At 38.9% G+C, this 13,432-nt stretch overlaps 1 protein-coding gene across 1 annotated transcript in view; it reads left to right on the forward strand.

Annotated features, from left to right (window-relative positions):
• MID1 (midline 1) overlaps positions 1–13,432 on the forward strand; it is a 138,681-nt gene that overhangs the window by 87,151 nt on the left and 38,098 nt on the right. The window contains exon 4 of the mRNA XM_049766775.1: positions 11,994–12,142. Coding sequence (XP_049622732.1) covers positions 11,994–12,142 — 149 coding nt within the window. The remainder of the gene's footprint in view (positions 1–11,993; positions 12,143–13,432) is intronic.

Here is a 13,432-nt window from a genome sequence, read left to right on the forward strand (position 1 = left end):
CAAACTAGCAAATGTTAAGTAGCACATAGATTATAATAATGTATATTCTCTTTTTTGTATGACATTTAAAAGGTCTTTTAACAATTTAACAGTTGTCTTTTAACCTTTCTAACCTTTTTTTGGGGGGTTGACACCCAGTGGTTACTCCTGGCTCTGTGCTCAGGGTTACTCTTAGTTATGCTCCTTGGACCATTTGAAAGGCCAAGTTTCAAAACCGGGCCACTTGTATGCCAGAAAAATGCCCTACCCACTGTGCTATTTCTCCGGCCCCCCTTTTAACAATTTTTTAAAAGTTTGTTCTTATATTTTGGATGTGTGGGACCACATCTAGCTAATGCTCAGGGCTTATTACTGGCTCTGCTCAAAGATTACTCCTACCAATGCTACCTATGTCATGCTGAGAATTGGACCCAAATCAGCTGTGTATGAGACAAGTGTCCTGTACTATCTCTCCAGCTTCATTTTTTTGTTTTCTATTTTAGGGGGCCACACTTGGCAGGCTCAGAGGCTGTGCATACCCTAGTGCTCTGGGATTGTTCCCAGCAGTGCTCAGGGGATCATATGGTACCAGAGATCATACCTTGGTCTCTAACATTCAATGCATGTAGTTCTGGGTCTCCAACATCCAATGCATGTCCTTCTAAGCCATGTTATTGGTCCAAATAATATTTTAGAGTACATTTGTCTCATAGATGGAATGATATTTATATATGTAAATTGTAGTAGTACTCTGAAAGTTAAATAGATTTTAAAGCTGCTAATAGTGATTTAGTAAATTAATATGAAATTATTCTCTGGTCAAGGACTGACTCACATATGTTGAAAAGCTACTTTTCCCCACATATAAATTGTACAGCTCTGAAAACCACTAAGTATCAGCCTGGAATCTTCACAAGACTCAAGGCTTCATTGCCACTTCCATAATTATGTACCACATGTGTACAGCTCTGGGTACTCAATGTCTTCCATATTCTCAGACACAATATTACCTCAAAGACATCTGTAATAATTCATTATTGTTGGATATTAAACATAGCATCCATTTAGTATTCATGAATATATTATTTAATAATTAATGAATGATGATTTTTCTTTCACTAGCACCTGGAACACAAGTTGTTTCTGCTAAATTGGTCACATGTAAAGGTCAGCTCTCATTACTACTTCAACTTTTCCTATTGCTGCTGCAACAAATTAGCACAAACTTGGTGGTTAAATACAACACAGATTTAGGATATGACCTTCGAAAGGTCAGAAGTCTAAAATCAGTCCCATAGGCTCAAGCTCAAGAAAATGCTGTTTCTTTCTAGAGCTTAACAGGCAAAATCCTTTTCAAGTTTACAGAGGCGACCTACAGTCCATGGCTCATGGTTTCTTCATCACATCACCTTGATCTTTGCTTCAATTTCCTAGTCTTTCTGGTATAGACTCTAGGTTTTCACTCAGAAAGAGCTTTGTCATTGGAATCAGCAGCACCAACCAGAAAAATCTCCTCTCCTCATCCCATCTCAAAATCCTTAATCACAACAGCAAAGCCCTTTTGTTGTATAAAATAACACATCTAAGAATTATTCAGCCTGCAGTGAATGAATCTTTACCACATCTTTTGAGCCAACCTGATTCCCTTTCCTTTCTTTTTTTTTTTTTTTTTTTTTTTTTTGTGGTTTTTGGGTCATACCCGGCAGTGCTCAGGGATTATTCCTGGCTCCAGGCTCAGAAATTGTTCCTGGCAGGCACGGGGGACCATATGGGACGCCGGGATTCGAACCGATGACCTCCTGCATGAAAGGCAAACGCCTTACCTCCCATGCTATCTCTCCGGCCCCTCCCTTTCCTTTCTTAGCTTGAATTGTCCATCTGGAGATTTTCTCTTAGGAACTACAGCAAAGTAGCAAAGGGATGTCTCCAAGTTCCAGCCAAGATATTCACCATTTGGTACAGTCACTCCACCCTATATACATGTCATTGACAGAGAACAAAGTTAAACACAAGCACAGACACATAGTTGTACTCAAATCAAGGTGAACATCTCCATGGGCCTAAATTGGACAAGATTCCTGGACCATGATTATGGCTGAAGAAATAGAATACTTGGGATTCAATCTGGAAAGAACCGTCAACTCCCATGTAGAACTAGCTCTTGAGGCATTGGGAAATAGCAGATGGATGCACTTTTCAATGATATGAGATTCTAAAATAAGGCTCATTGTTTAATGTAAAATTTTGCAGCTATGTAAAACTTTGCATCTCATTAAAATGAAATATAAAAGATTATTGACCGTCTTTACCCAGAGACGTAGCTTTTGATTAATTCACTTAGGCATAGGATTCTGGAAGAAGTCATTTGTGGAGTAAAGCATTGTCCTGTAGTGTTTCTGAAATCAGTACTCACAGTGATCCTCAGACATGCAGACATACATAGAATTCTTCTTTCGTTTTTTGTTTTGTTTTGGGTTTTTCTGGGGGTCTTTTCCTGTTTTTTTTGGGGGGGGGGGACATCTAGCAAAGCTTAGGGATTATTCCTGGCTCTGTACTTACCTGCTCAGGAGACCATCTGGGACGAAGGGATCAAACCTGGGTCAGCCAGCTGCATGGCAAGCCCCTTACCCTTTGTACTATCACTCTGGACCTGATACATGGAATTATTTTTAATTTTTTGGTGGTTTTTTTGGGGGGGTCACATCTGGCAGCGCTCAGGGGCTACTCCTGGCTCTATGCTCAGAAATCGCCCCAGCAGGCTCGGGAGACCATATGGGATGCCAGGATTCGAACCACTGTTCTTCTGCATGCAAGCCTCACCGCTGTGCTATCTCTCCGGCCCCTATTTTTAAATTTTTTAATCTAAACACCATTGTTACAAGATTATTCTTAACCTTGTATCTTAATAGGTATTTTTCCCACAATTAAAGTTGTTCATGACTGATTTAGTCATACAGTACACAACAACCTTCACCAGTGCACATTTACCATTACCAATGTCCCCATTCTCTCTCTCCTTCCCTGATGCTCACTCTCTCTCCCTCTCTTGCTCGCTCTCTTACTCTCCCTCTCCTTCTCCCTCTCCTATGGTTTGCACTACTGTCAATGAAGGGCTCCATTCCCCTTATGCACCCAGTTTTTATCCAGAATGATCAATTCAAATTATCACCTCCACAGTAGACCCTTCTCTACTTCAGTTTTTGTGATAAGCTTCCTACCAATACCTGGAATTCTTGAGTAATTACCCCAAAGAGCAAAGGAAGTTGATTATAAAAGTGTTAGATAGAGCAGTCTAAGCAAAAAAAATTAAGAGTATGAATGATTTCTTCTCTTTAAAGCAGAAACTAGACCACAATTTTGGGGTCAGTGGTGTAGCTCAGAGATAGACTGCATAACTCACATGTGTAAAGCCTTGGATTTGAGCCCTGATGAACCATCCCATCCATGTGCTTCAAATGACAATTCTAAAAAAATGTTCAATTTTTAAAAGTAGACAAAATCAACAGACATTATCTCACCCCAGATGAAATTAATTTTATGGGAAAATAAGAAAAAGATGTTTGGAGGTATAAATGAAGGAGTCACGTCTATTTTAAAAGAGAAAATAATGTGAATCTGAAAGAAGGACATTTAAAGGATATATTTAAAAGGCTATTTAAAAGGATATATGAAAAAAGTGGGTATGAAAATAATAAATCATAAATAATAAATAATAAATGTAGGCAGTTAAATTACAAAGAATTCAGCTTCAGTTGAAACTTGGGAACTGCTTTGGTATTTGTATTGGGAAGGATGTTTACCCATAAAAATGAAATTTTACACTATTCACAAAAATTAACTTAAGGCACTGGAGTGATGGCACAGTGAGTAGAGTGTGTTTGCCTTGCATACAGCTTACCTGGATTTGATCCCCAATAGCCCATATGGTTCCGCAAGCACAGCCAGGAGTAGTTTCTGAACACAGAGCCAAGAATAACCCCTGAGTACTTCTGAGTGTGTCCCAAAATCAAACAAACAAAAACAAAAATATATATTAGCTCAAAATAGATCAGGTACATAAATGCTAAAGATAAAACTCTAAAACTTATAGAAGAAAACACAGAAAACTGTCTTGGTGACCTTGTATTAGAAAAAAAGAAATTTTAATTTACAGTGACAAAAATATAAAAGGAATGTTCATAAATGGGATTTCACCAAAACCAAAAATTTCTTGGAGATCTCTGGAGAGATTTTAAGGCACTTGCAGCCCACCAACCCACTTCTGATACTTCAGTACCGCTATGGATCACCCCTAAGCACCATCACGTGTACGTTTGCCACCACCAAGTAAAATATGTCTTTTCAGAGGACACTGTTATGAGAATGTAAAATCAAACCAAAAAGTAGAAGGAAATACTTGAAATTATTTGTGTAGCAATATACTAGTATCTGCTACACATAAAAGGATAAAAGATTTAAATAGTTTTTATTTTTTGGCTTTGGTTCATACCCAGCAGTGTTGAGGTATTACTGCTGGCAGGCTCAGTGGACCCTTTGGGATCCTGGGGATCAAACCCAGCTCTACCACCTACTATGCAAATTTTTACCCATTGGACTTTTGCTCCAGCCTTGGCTATTTCTTAAGTAAGCATGCCCTTATCACTTGATTCTACCATCCTAAACATTTACTGAGAGAAATGAAAGTATATGGCCATACAAGACTCATGCATGATTTTTCTTGTTATTGTTATATGTAGTGCCCCAAGATGACTATCAGCAATTTGTGGTACCAGCCACCAAAAGGAATGAACACAAAAACTGGTGGTAGTCAGCCATGAAAAGATTTCTTTCATCATTTGAACTATTGATACATGTAACCAACCAAAAGGATGAAGCTAGGATTATAGTGAGTGAAAGACACCAGGGTGAAAATGATAGGTAGTGTAAGAATATTTTATTTGGAATTTAGAGATTATAGTGATAAATCAATGATTGCTTAATGCAGAGTGGCAGGGAAAAGGGAAGAATGAATCATAAAAGGCAGGAAGAAAATTGGGGCTATGATCATTGTCTTCATTATGGTGACTGTTTTGTGGGTTTGCACATATTTTAAAACATCAAATCTGCACTTTCAGTATGTCAGCTTAATTAAATATCAATAAAGCTGTTTGTAAGACAAATTACTTATGTATGTAATTAGTCTTCAGAAGTGAAAATTAATGACCTGTGATGATAGATATAAGTAGTAGAGAAATCACACAAATATAAACAGGTTTATAATCATTTGTATGGAATAAAAAGTTAAATAGCATTTAATAAACTTCAAAATATCCCACACAGGGCCAGAAAGATAACTCAGTGGGTTAAAGATCATGTCTTATATGCAGGAGGGCCTGGATTGTTCCTCAGCTTACACAGTCTTCCACACATAACTGGGAACAACTCACCCAGCACCACCCTAAGAACCAATAGGTGTGGGCCAAAAACAAAAAGGCAAACCAATGGATGTTGATTCTAGAACCTAGAATTACTGTTTCCTTAGGATAGAGTAAAAGAGGGAGATAAGATGGAAGGTTTTTGTTGTGTTTCGGTTTTTGTTTGTTTGGTTAATTTTTTTTAAAGCTTGCAGAATATTTAGGCTTGCATACAGAAATACCATTAGCAATGATCCACTCTGAATTCAGGAGAGCCATTTTCAGCCCAAGAGAATGAAATGAAATTAGGAAGGTATACACAAGGGCATCCATGCTATTAATTATTTACTTCCTTATGGAAAAGCCAAAGCTAACATAATAAAATATTGAGATTTAGCTCAGGCTGTTACTCTGAAATAGAAAGTTGACAGTATTACCTTTAAAATTGGATGTCTGAAATGTATTTGTTTTATTGCAGTCACATTGCTTTAGAACATTATATCAGTGTCAGTTTTATATCCTCAAATATGCACATGACCAATAAAGTTCAATTCTGTCCTTCAGCATTCAATTGACTTCTTTTATCCAATTTAGCCATGCTTCACCCTTCCTGGCAACCACAAAGTTGGTCCTGTAGCCTAAACATTAATTTTAATTAATTAATTTGCTTGTCTTTATATACTGTATATGAATGAAATCATTTTATTTTTCTGTCTTATTTCATTAAACATGATGCCCTTCTAGGTCCATACATGCTATTGCAAATATGGTAAGAATTTCTCTTGTTGTAAAGTTCAGTAGCTTATTGTATAGATGGTTGGTATCTTCTTTATCCACTGATGATGGGCACTTAGGTTATTTACAAACCTTGACTATTATAAATAGCTCTGTAGTGAACATGGGAAACAGAATTTTTTTTCTTTTTTCAGGTAAAAAGCCAGAAGTGTGATAAAAACTATATCATTTGGAATCATTCTTTTCATTTTTAAAGGATGCATCACATGGCTTTCTCTAACAGCTATACCAATTTCAGTTCCCCCAAAATGTGTACAATTGTGGGTTCACTTATCTTCACATCTTGTCCACAGTTGGCTCTTTAGTTTTGGAAGGAACAATTCTCACAGATGTGAAGTTTAATCTCATTGTGATTTTGACTTGCATTTCCCTAATAATAAGAGTTAATGAACATCTTTTTATGTATGTATTGGTCAACTGTATGTCTTCTGTGAAGATATGTCTATTTTAATCTACTTGTTTTTAATGGGTTTGTGGTGGTTTTGTTATGGATTATTAACACATTTTTGGATATTAGTTTTTTTTGGCTAAATAATATACAAATTTCTTCTCCTATTCAATAATATGAACTTTACATTTTGATGTATTTTCTTTCTTGATGTGAAACTTTGTATTTAATTATAGTTTACTTTGGGGATGTTTTTTCTATGCCAGGAATTGACTTCAAGTCTCGTATAACTCTAGCCCTAGTCTTATTTGTTTGTTTTTGCTTTTGTTTCCCTGGCTGTTGGGATTGAGGCTCTAAACACACCCATAAAGCCAAATATTCTGGGGAATGTGCCTTTGGGTTGTCTCATGAATTTTATTTATAGTTTCAAGCCTGACATCCCATCTCTACATTTTCTTATCAAAACTATTTTAGAAGAAATTGACTAGAAAGAAAAGGTCACTTGAGAAGGATGAAAGCCTATTTAATGTTTTGACACATGACCAAGGAGTTGGCCACTTGGACCAAGGACCAAGATAATAGAATTCTAAGTTCTATTATCATAGTGAATGTGTCCCCAGCTAGAAATGCTTTTCAGAGAAAGGCCAAGCATAGGTGCCAACACCCTGGAAAGGTTCCAGGCAGGGAGGCCAGTCGTAGGCATGGTGCCTCAAAATGGACTTGGATTCCTGTATTCCCAGCAGTTCAAGGGCACTGAGGCCAGAGAAAGGACAGTGAAGTCCTCTAATGAGTGGAAATGGGCAGCTGGAGGATTGACCAGCAGAATTGTTGACAACGAGATGTGACATTAGTCTCATAACTTCACCTCCATCTGTCACTGGTGCCATTCACATGACCCACAGACCTGGTGAAAATAAACTAACACCAAATCCTTCAACTGGACATTGCCAGGAGGGCAGTGTAGTCACACATTAGTATATATTGGTTCTTCCTGCCCTCAGACCAGTGTAAGTTCTTGACATACCTCGTTTGCCAGCCTCTATTTTTGAACCAGTGAAGAATTTCAAGTTATGAAACTCCCTGGGAAAGAACTGTCTTTTTATTTCATATAGTAAGGGATAAATTTAATATTGATCGATACATATGTATAATGTTCAGGCAAAGATCTATGGTGAAGCATTAGCTTTAGAACAAAGGAATTCCTTCTATTTCTATATCTTTGAATCTTAAGAAAATTAACTTGGACTCCATGTTCCTAATTTTCCAAAACCTTCCTTATCAAAATGCTGGGCACACGCCTCAATGTTAATTCTGATTTTTTTTTTTTGGTTTTTGGGTCACACCCAGCAGCACTCAGGGGTTACTCCTGGCTCTGTGCTCAGAAATCGCCCCTGGCAGGCTCAGGGGACCATATGGGATGCCGGGATTTGAGCCACCGTCCTTCTGCATGCAAGGCAAACGCCCTACCTCTATGCTATCTTTCTGGCCCCCTTAATTCAGAATTTAATTTATTTGAGGATAAATTATTTGAACCTAGATATTTAGAGGTAGTAATTATACATACAAAAGGAAACACATTCTTCAGGAGCTAGTCTGGTAAGTTGATGGGCTGAGCAATAACTCTCTTGTATACAAGAGATGCAGATGTATACAAGAAATGATCCCCAGTACCCCATGGTACTCCCAGGACCCCCAGGAATGGAAAGACTACTAAACACAGAGCCAGGAACCGCAACTTAGTACCACCAGGCATGACCTAAACTTAAAAATAAATGCATTCAAAATGTGTTTCAAGAAATATAAGGAATGCTTTCAAACTAATATAAATAAATAGCCCATGTACTGACTAATAGAAGATACCAGGGAATGCTTTCAAATGGATGTAAATAAATAGCCCATGTACTCACTAAAAGAAGATTCCAGTAGACAAATTATTTCCATGATGAGTAAGGAGTGAATTCCAATGGCTAACCTATGCAGTCATACTTCCCAAAGGAAACCAGGACAGTGCCAACTGGGAATATTTTCCCTTGCATCAGTAACGATGTATTAGCAAATTTTTCTTCTGTGTCTGTATCTAGTGGCTCTTTTCAAATATTTTATTTATCTTATCATATCATTTAAATAATACTGTGATTTTTCAATATACATTATTGTGGAAATGGTGCCAAGGGTTGAACCTAGATCCTTAATACATGAAAGACATAGACTCTACCACTGACCTGCATCCCCTGCCCCCAAAGTGTAGTTTTCTAATGAAACATTTAGTATTCTGCTATATATATATATATATATATATATATATATATATATATATATATATATATATATATATATATATATATATATATATATATATAGGGCAAACAGGACCATCTCATCAGAATCATTGAAGTCAGCTAACTTGTTTTGTAAAGGGCAAGGTAACCTGCCATCTGCTCTGCCCTAGCAGCTCACCTCTACTCAAGACTGGCATGAAAACAGCTCTTGGTGTATCATTTCCTCCAGCAGATTGTGTGCTGGATATTGCCCTGTGTTTATGAATACCTGACTTAGACTAGTGGAGATTTTTCATTATTGTACTCTTAGTATGGTAGTCATAAGCTACCATATCTAGTAGATATGCCTAGTCAAGCAAAAACAGTTTACAAAGCCTACTAATCTTTTCTATCCAAAATGTACTCTGCCACTTTTCTCCTCTCTTCTTTTCTCTCTTCTGTTTCATTTAAAAAAATTAATTCTGACTTAAAATTCCTGACCTGAAGATCAGAAAAGATTTATTGCTCACTAAAATGGAGATATTTGATGCTCTACCAATGACAACTCCTTACAGAAGAATAGGAGAATAAGCCCAGATACCTACAAATTTGAAAACAAAAGTCCCTGAAACCCATGGTTGTTGCTCAGTGGTAGAACACCCCCCCTCACCGGTATAAGGCCCTGAGTTTTGATTCTTGGCACAATGATGTGTGTGAACCCTTCCCATGCACCTAAACTAGTGAAACCCCCACTGTAGATCCATATACCGAAATACAACAGTGATCCCCAGCTAGTTCTTGTGCATACCAGGTGTGAAATCCCCTAATCTGGTTGATCTGATATACCAATGGAACTGTACTCCCAACTAAAAGGAAAATTCTGCCCAGCTATTCCTTTGGGGAAGCATTCCTGTATTTGCAGAGGAGTTTGGATTTGGCCTTGCTTCAATTTATGCATGAGTTTGAGCTCCCCATTTTGCCCACATGTCATTTTTAATTTCCATTGTTCAGGATGGAAGGGAAGAAAGAAGAAAGTGGAGTTTAAGTATTGTTACATTTGGAATCTGTGTGGTCACCACTAGGCATGCCACAAGCATGAGTAATAGACATAAGTTTTTCTAAAGAAAAATTTTGACCTGATTTTTCTCTTGTTACAATGAGCATTGACCATGCTGCATTCTGGTATGATATAAAGCATGCTTTATGTCATCGGGTTCAATGTCCCCTCTTTGTAAGTAGTTCTATGGCTTGCTTTCCGTTCTGACAATTTGTTTTATTTGTTTTGATTGGGTGGCACATCTAGCAATGCTTAGGGGTGAGGTACTCAGGGGAATATGCCCAGAATGGAAATGAGAAAATTGAACCCAGGCTTTTTGCATGCAATATTCTTTAACCCTTTGAGCCATCACCTGAGCCCCCTCTGACAGTGTTTGTTTTAATAAGAGGGTGCACAACCAGCAGTTCTCAGAGCTTATCCCTGCCTCTGTGCTCAAGGATCACTACTTATGGGACTCAGGACACTATATGGGATGCTGGGCGTTGAATCTGTATCAGCCTTGCACAAGATAGGTGCTCTACCTGCTGTACTATCTCTTTGGCTGCTCTAACCATTTCTTATGCGTGTCTTGAATCAGAATATTCTGACTCTGAAAATATTCTGAAAAAGTAAGCTTTTCTTACCTTTGCTTGTGGTTGTAATACTAGAAACTCAATTCTAGTTTGTGTAAACTAAACGTTAGTCAACTGAGAAGCACATTTTTACCTACTGCAGACTCTCACTTGAGATCACATGCTGTGCAACCATTTCCTCCTCCCAAGTTTGGACACTTCATTCCCCAAACTCTTTACTTTTCAGAAAATTGTCTCCATCGCTTCTCGGCTTTTTGGCTAAGATCAAGTGTAGAATCAGAAAATTGTCTCCAGCTTGCTTGAAATCTCCTGACTGCCACCACTCAATTCAGCCTCCATTTCCTTTGTTTATCCTAGTGCAGCAATATGCTGGAACTGGACTTTCATCAGAGCCCTCAAAATTATGACATCTCCTTCCTTCCTTCCTTTCTTTCCTCCGATTAGAGTAGCATGGGGATGATAATGATGACTTGGAGAAAGAAGGAATTTCTTGGAGTTAGCAGGAAGTCTGGAGAGAGCGTGGGCCAGCTGTGTCTGTAAGACAGATGAACTAGCCTCCTCCCTATCCTTGCACCCAGGCTGTTTCCATTCCACAAAGATCATAAGGCTGCCCAGGACCTGTCCCATGCTGAATGGATGGGGTCTGAGGCACAGCAAGTCCAATTAAACGGCCAATTTGAACTTGGCTTCTAGCCAGAAGGCCTTGTCTAGGGCACTTTTCAAAACACCAGAGCAAACAGTCAAGTAGGTTAGAGTGGACTTAGCCTGCCCTGGAGGTTACGGTCAATTGCATTTGAGGGTCATTTTCAAGCAAGACAGAAATCAGGAATTGGAATGCAGATTGGAACCGAGCAAGCATTTTTATCCCGACTGGGAAACACTTATCAAAATATTCTTAGTTATCACGTTAAGCGCAAAGTGCCTGGAAATGACGTTCTCAGAGAGGGGAAATAGCCCAGCTGTGCTTTTTTTGGCTTTCTCTCCTCTGTTCAACAGGAAAAATATTAATCAATGGAAAAAGTACCCCCTTTCTGTTAAAATTTAACACACGAGCTTTAGATAGTGTGGGAAAGGGTGAGACCTAATGTTTTGGCATCACAATTTTATTCTGTAGGTGGCGAAGAACTTTTTAGAAAAGGATTTGCCCTAAGGCACACATTGGCACCTACAGACCATGATGCAAGAGAGATCCACTGAGAAACAGGGTTTGTCCCTGGAATCAGAGTGTAAGTGGGTGCACTACTCATGGGAAGAGGCCTGATGACCCTGGACCATCCCAGCAGGCAACACTTTCTTTTCTCATCAAGAGCAACTTAGTGCTTCCTCCTTCTACAAATCAGTGGCACTTATGAAAGAAACCCAGAATGGAGATTTACAGATGGCAAACTCTTCCCCTGCCTACTTTGGGAACTTTGATTGACTGATGATACACATTGCAACCAAAGGCATATATTATCAAAAGGACTCAGTCCTTACCTCTACATTAAGCAAGAACCTCCTGACTCCTCCAATCTCAGACATGTAACCCTCTCCATGCCTCTTCTGTTTAAGGTGATGAGGCTTCGCAAACTGGCTCAGCAGATTGCAAACTGCAAACAGTGCATTGAGCGCTCAGCATCCCTCATCTCGCAGGCAGAGCACTCACTCAAGGAGAATGATCATGCTCGCTTCCTCCAGACTGCAAAGAATATCACGGAGAGGTGAGTGCAGGGGCTGCTGGGAAGGTCTCAGCTGCTGGGCTCTGTCTGGGTCTTGTGATTCCTGGGCACTGGCCTTGGCCTTGCCTTGCTTTTGTTTGCATTTTCAAGGCTGCATACCGGGAGAATAGAGGCTTTGAATTGCTTTGTTCCAGCTTAAAGATGCCTCCCTTTGACAGGTCAAAGACCTTTCATAGTAGCCTGGAGTTCAAGGCCTTTGAAACCAGAATCCCCCATTAGATAGAACAAAAGCAGCTGCTTTGAGGGAGTGAAAAGCATCTGATAGCACAAAACAGCATTTATTGGGACTGTCAGACCTGATCTTATCATACACTTGATAACAAAGAATCAAAATGAAGGGAAACACATAAATGGTGTCTTTTCTTCCATCTCAGAGCTCATCTATTTTTTAAAAATCACCAGGTGTTGTTTTCTGGGAGACCCACATTTATTGGGTTGAGAAAGTGTCACCTCTCTTGAAATCAAGGCTGACTCAGATGGGAGAGAAAAGCCTAAAGTGTCAACCTCATACCTTCTTAGAAAATATCTTTTATTCTAGGACAAGAAACATAAATTTGACATTATATGGTCGAATCTTATTAAAAGGTCAGCTTAACAGTAAAGCCAATGAGTGAATATTGCTTGACCACACATACCCGAATGACATAAAAATTGTTCACCTTCAGCAATGCAAATACTTTTAGCATTTCTAAAACCTCAAACATATTGTTCCAGTCAATCAAGGCACAGTGGCAGGTAGGCAAAGAGCCAGCTAATAGCTGACAGAATGGGAGATGGCATGCACATGCCCTCAATGTCTTTTCTACATGGTCACAAAAAGCAATTTTATAGAGAAAGGGAACAGAAGAGCAAAATTTTAGGAAAGGCGCTTTGCAAACTGGAGGTGTCATTAAAGAATGCCTTCCCTCATGAGCTTGTTGCCTGTCTCACACTTTAAAATGAGGTATTTGTAAATATAAATCAGAGGTTTCAGCTTGTCCTTATCTTAGGCTTTTGGGGAAGGGCAAGGTAAGGACCACTGCCCTACTCCAAAGGGCTTACTTTTCTTTATAAAATATTGAACTCAGTTCAGTTCTTTTTTTAAAATTAACTTTATTAAAAGAGCATGTATTGGGCCGGAACAATGGCACAGCAGTTAGGGCATTTGCCTTGCAATCAGCCAACCTGGGTTCTATCCCCGGCATCCAGTATGATCCCCCCAAGCCTGCCAGGAGTGACCCCTGAGCACTGTGGGGTATGCCCCCCCAAAAAAAGAAAAGCATATATCACATA

The sequence above is a fragment of the Suncus etruscus genome, chromosome X, assembly GCF_024139225.1.
Source record: "Suncus etruscus isolate mSunEtr1 chromosome X, mSunEtr1.pri.cur, whole genome shotgun sequence".
In the NCBI taxonomy this organism is placed as follows: domain Eukaryota; kingdom Metazoa; phylum Chordata; class Mammalia; order Eulipotyphla; family Soricidae; genus Suncus; species Suncus etruscus.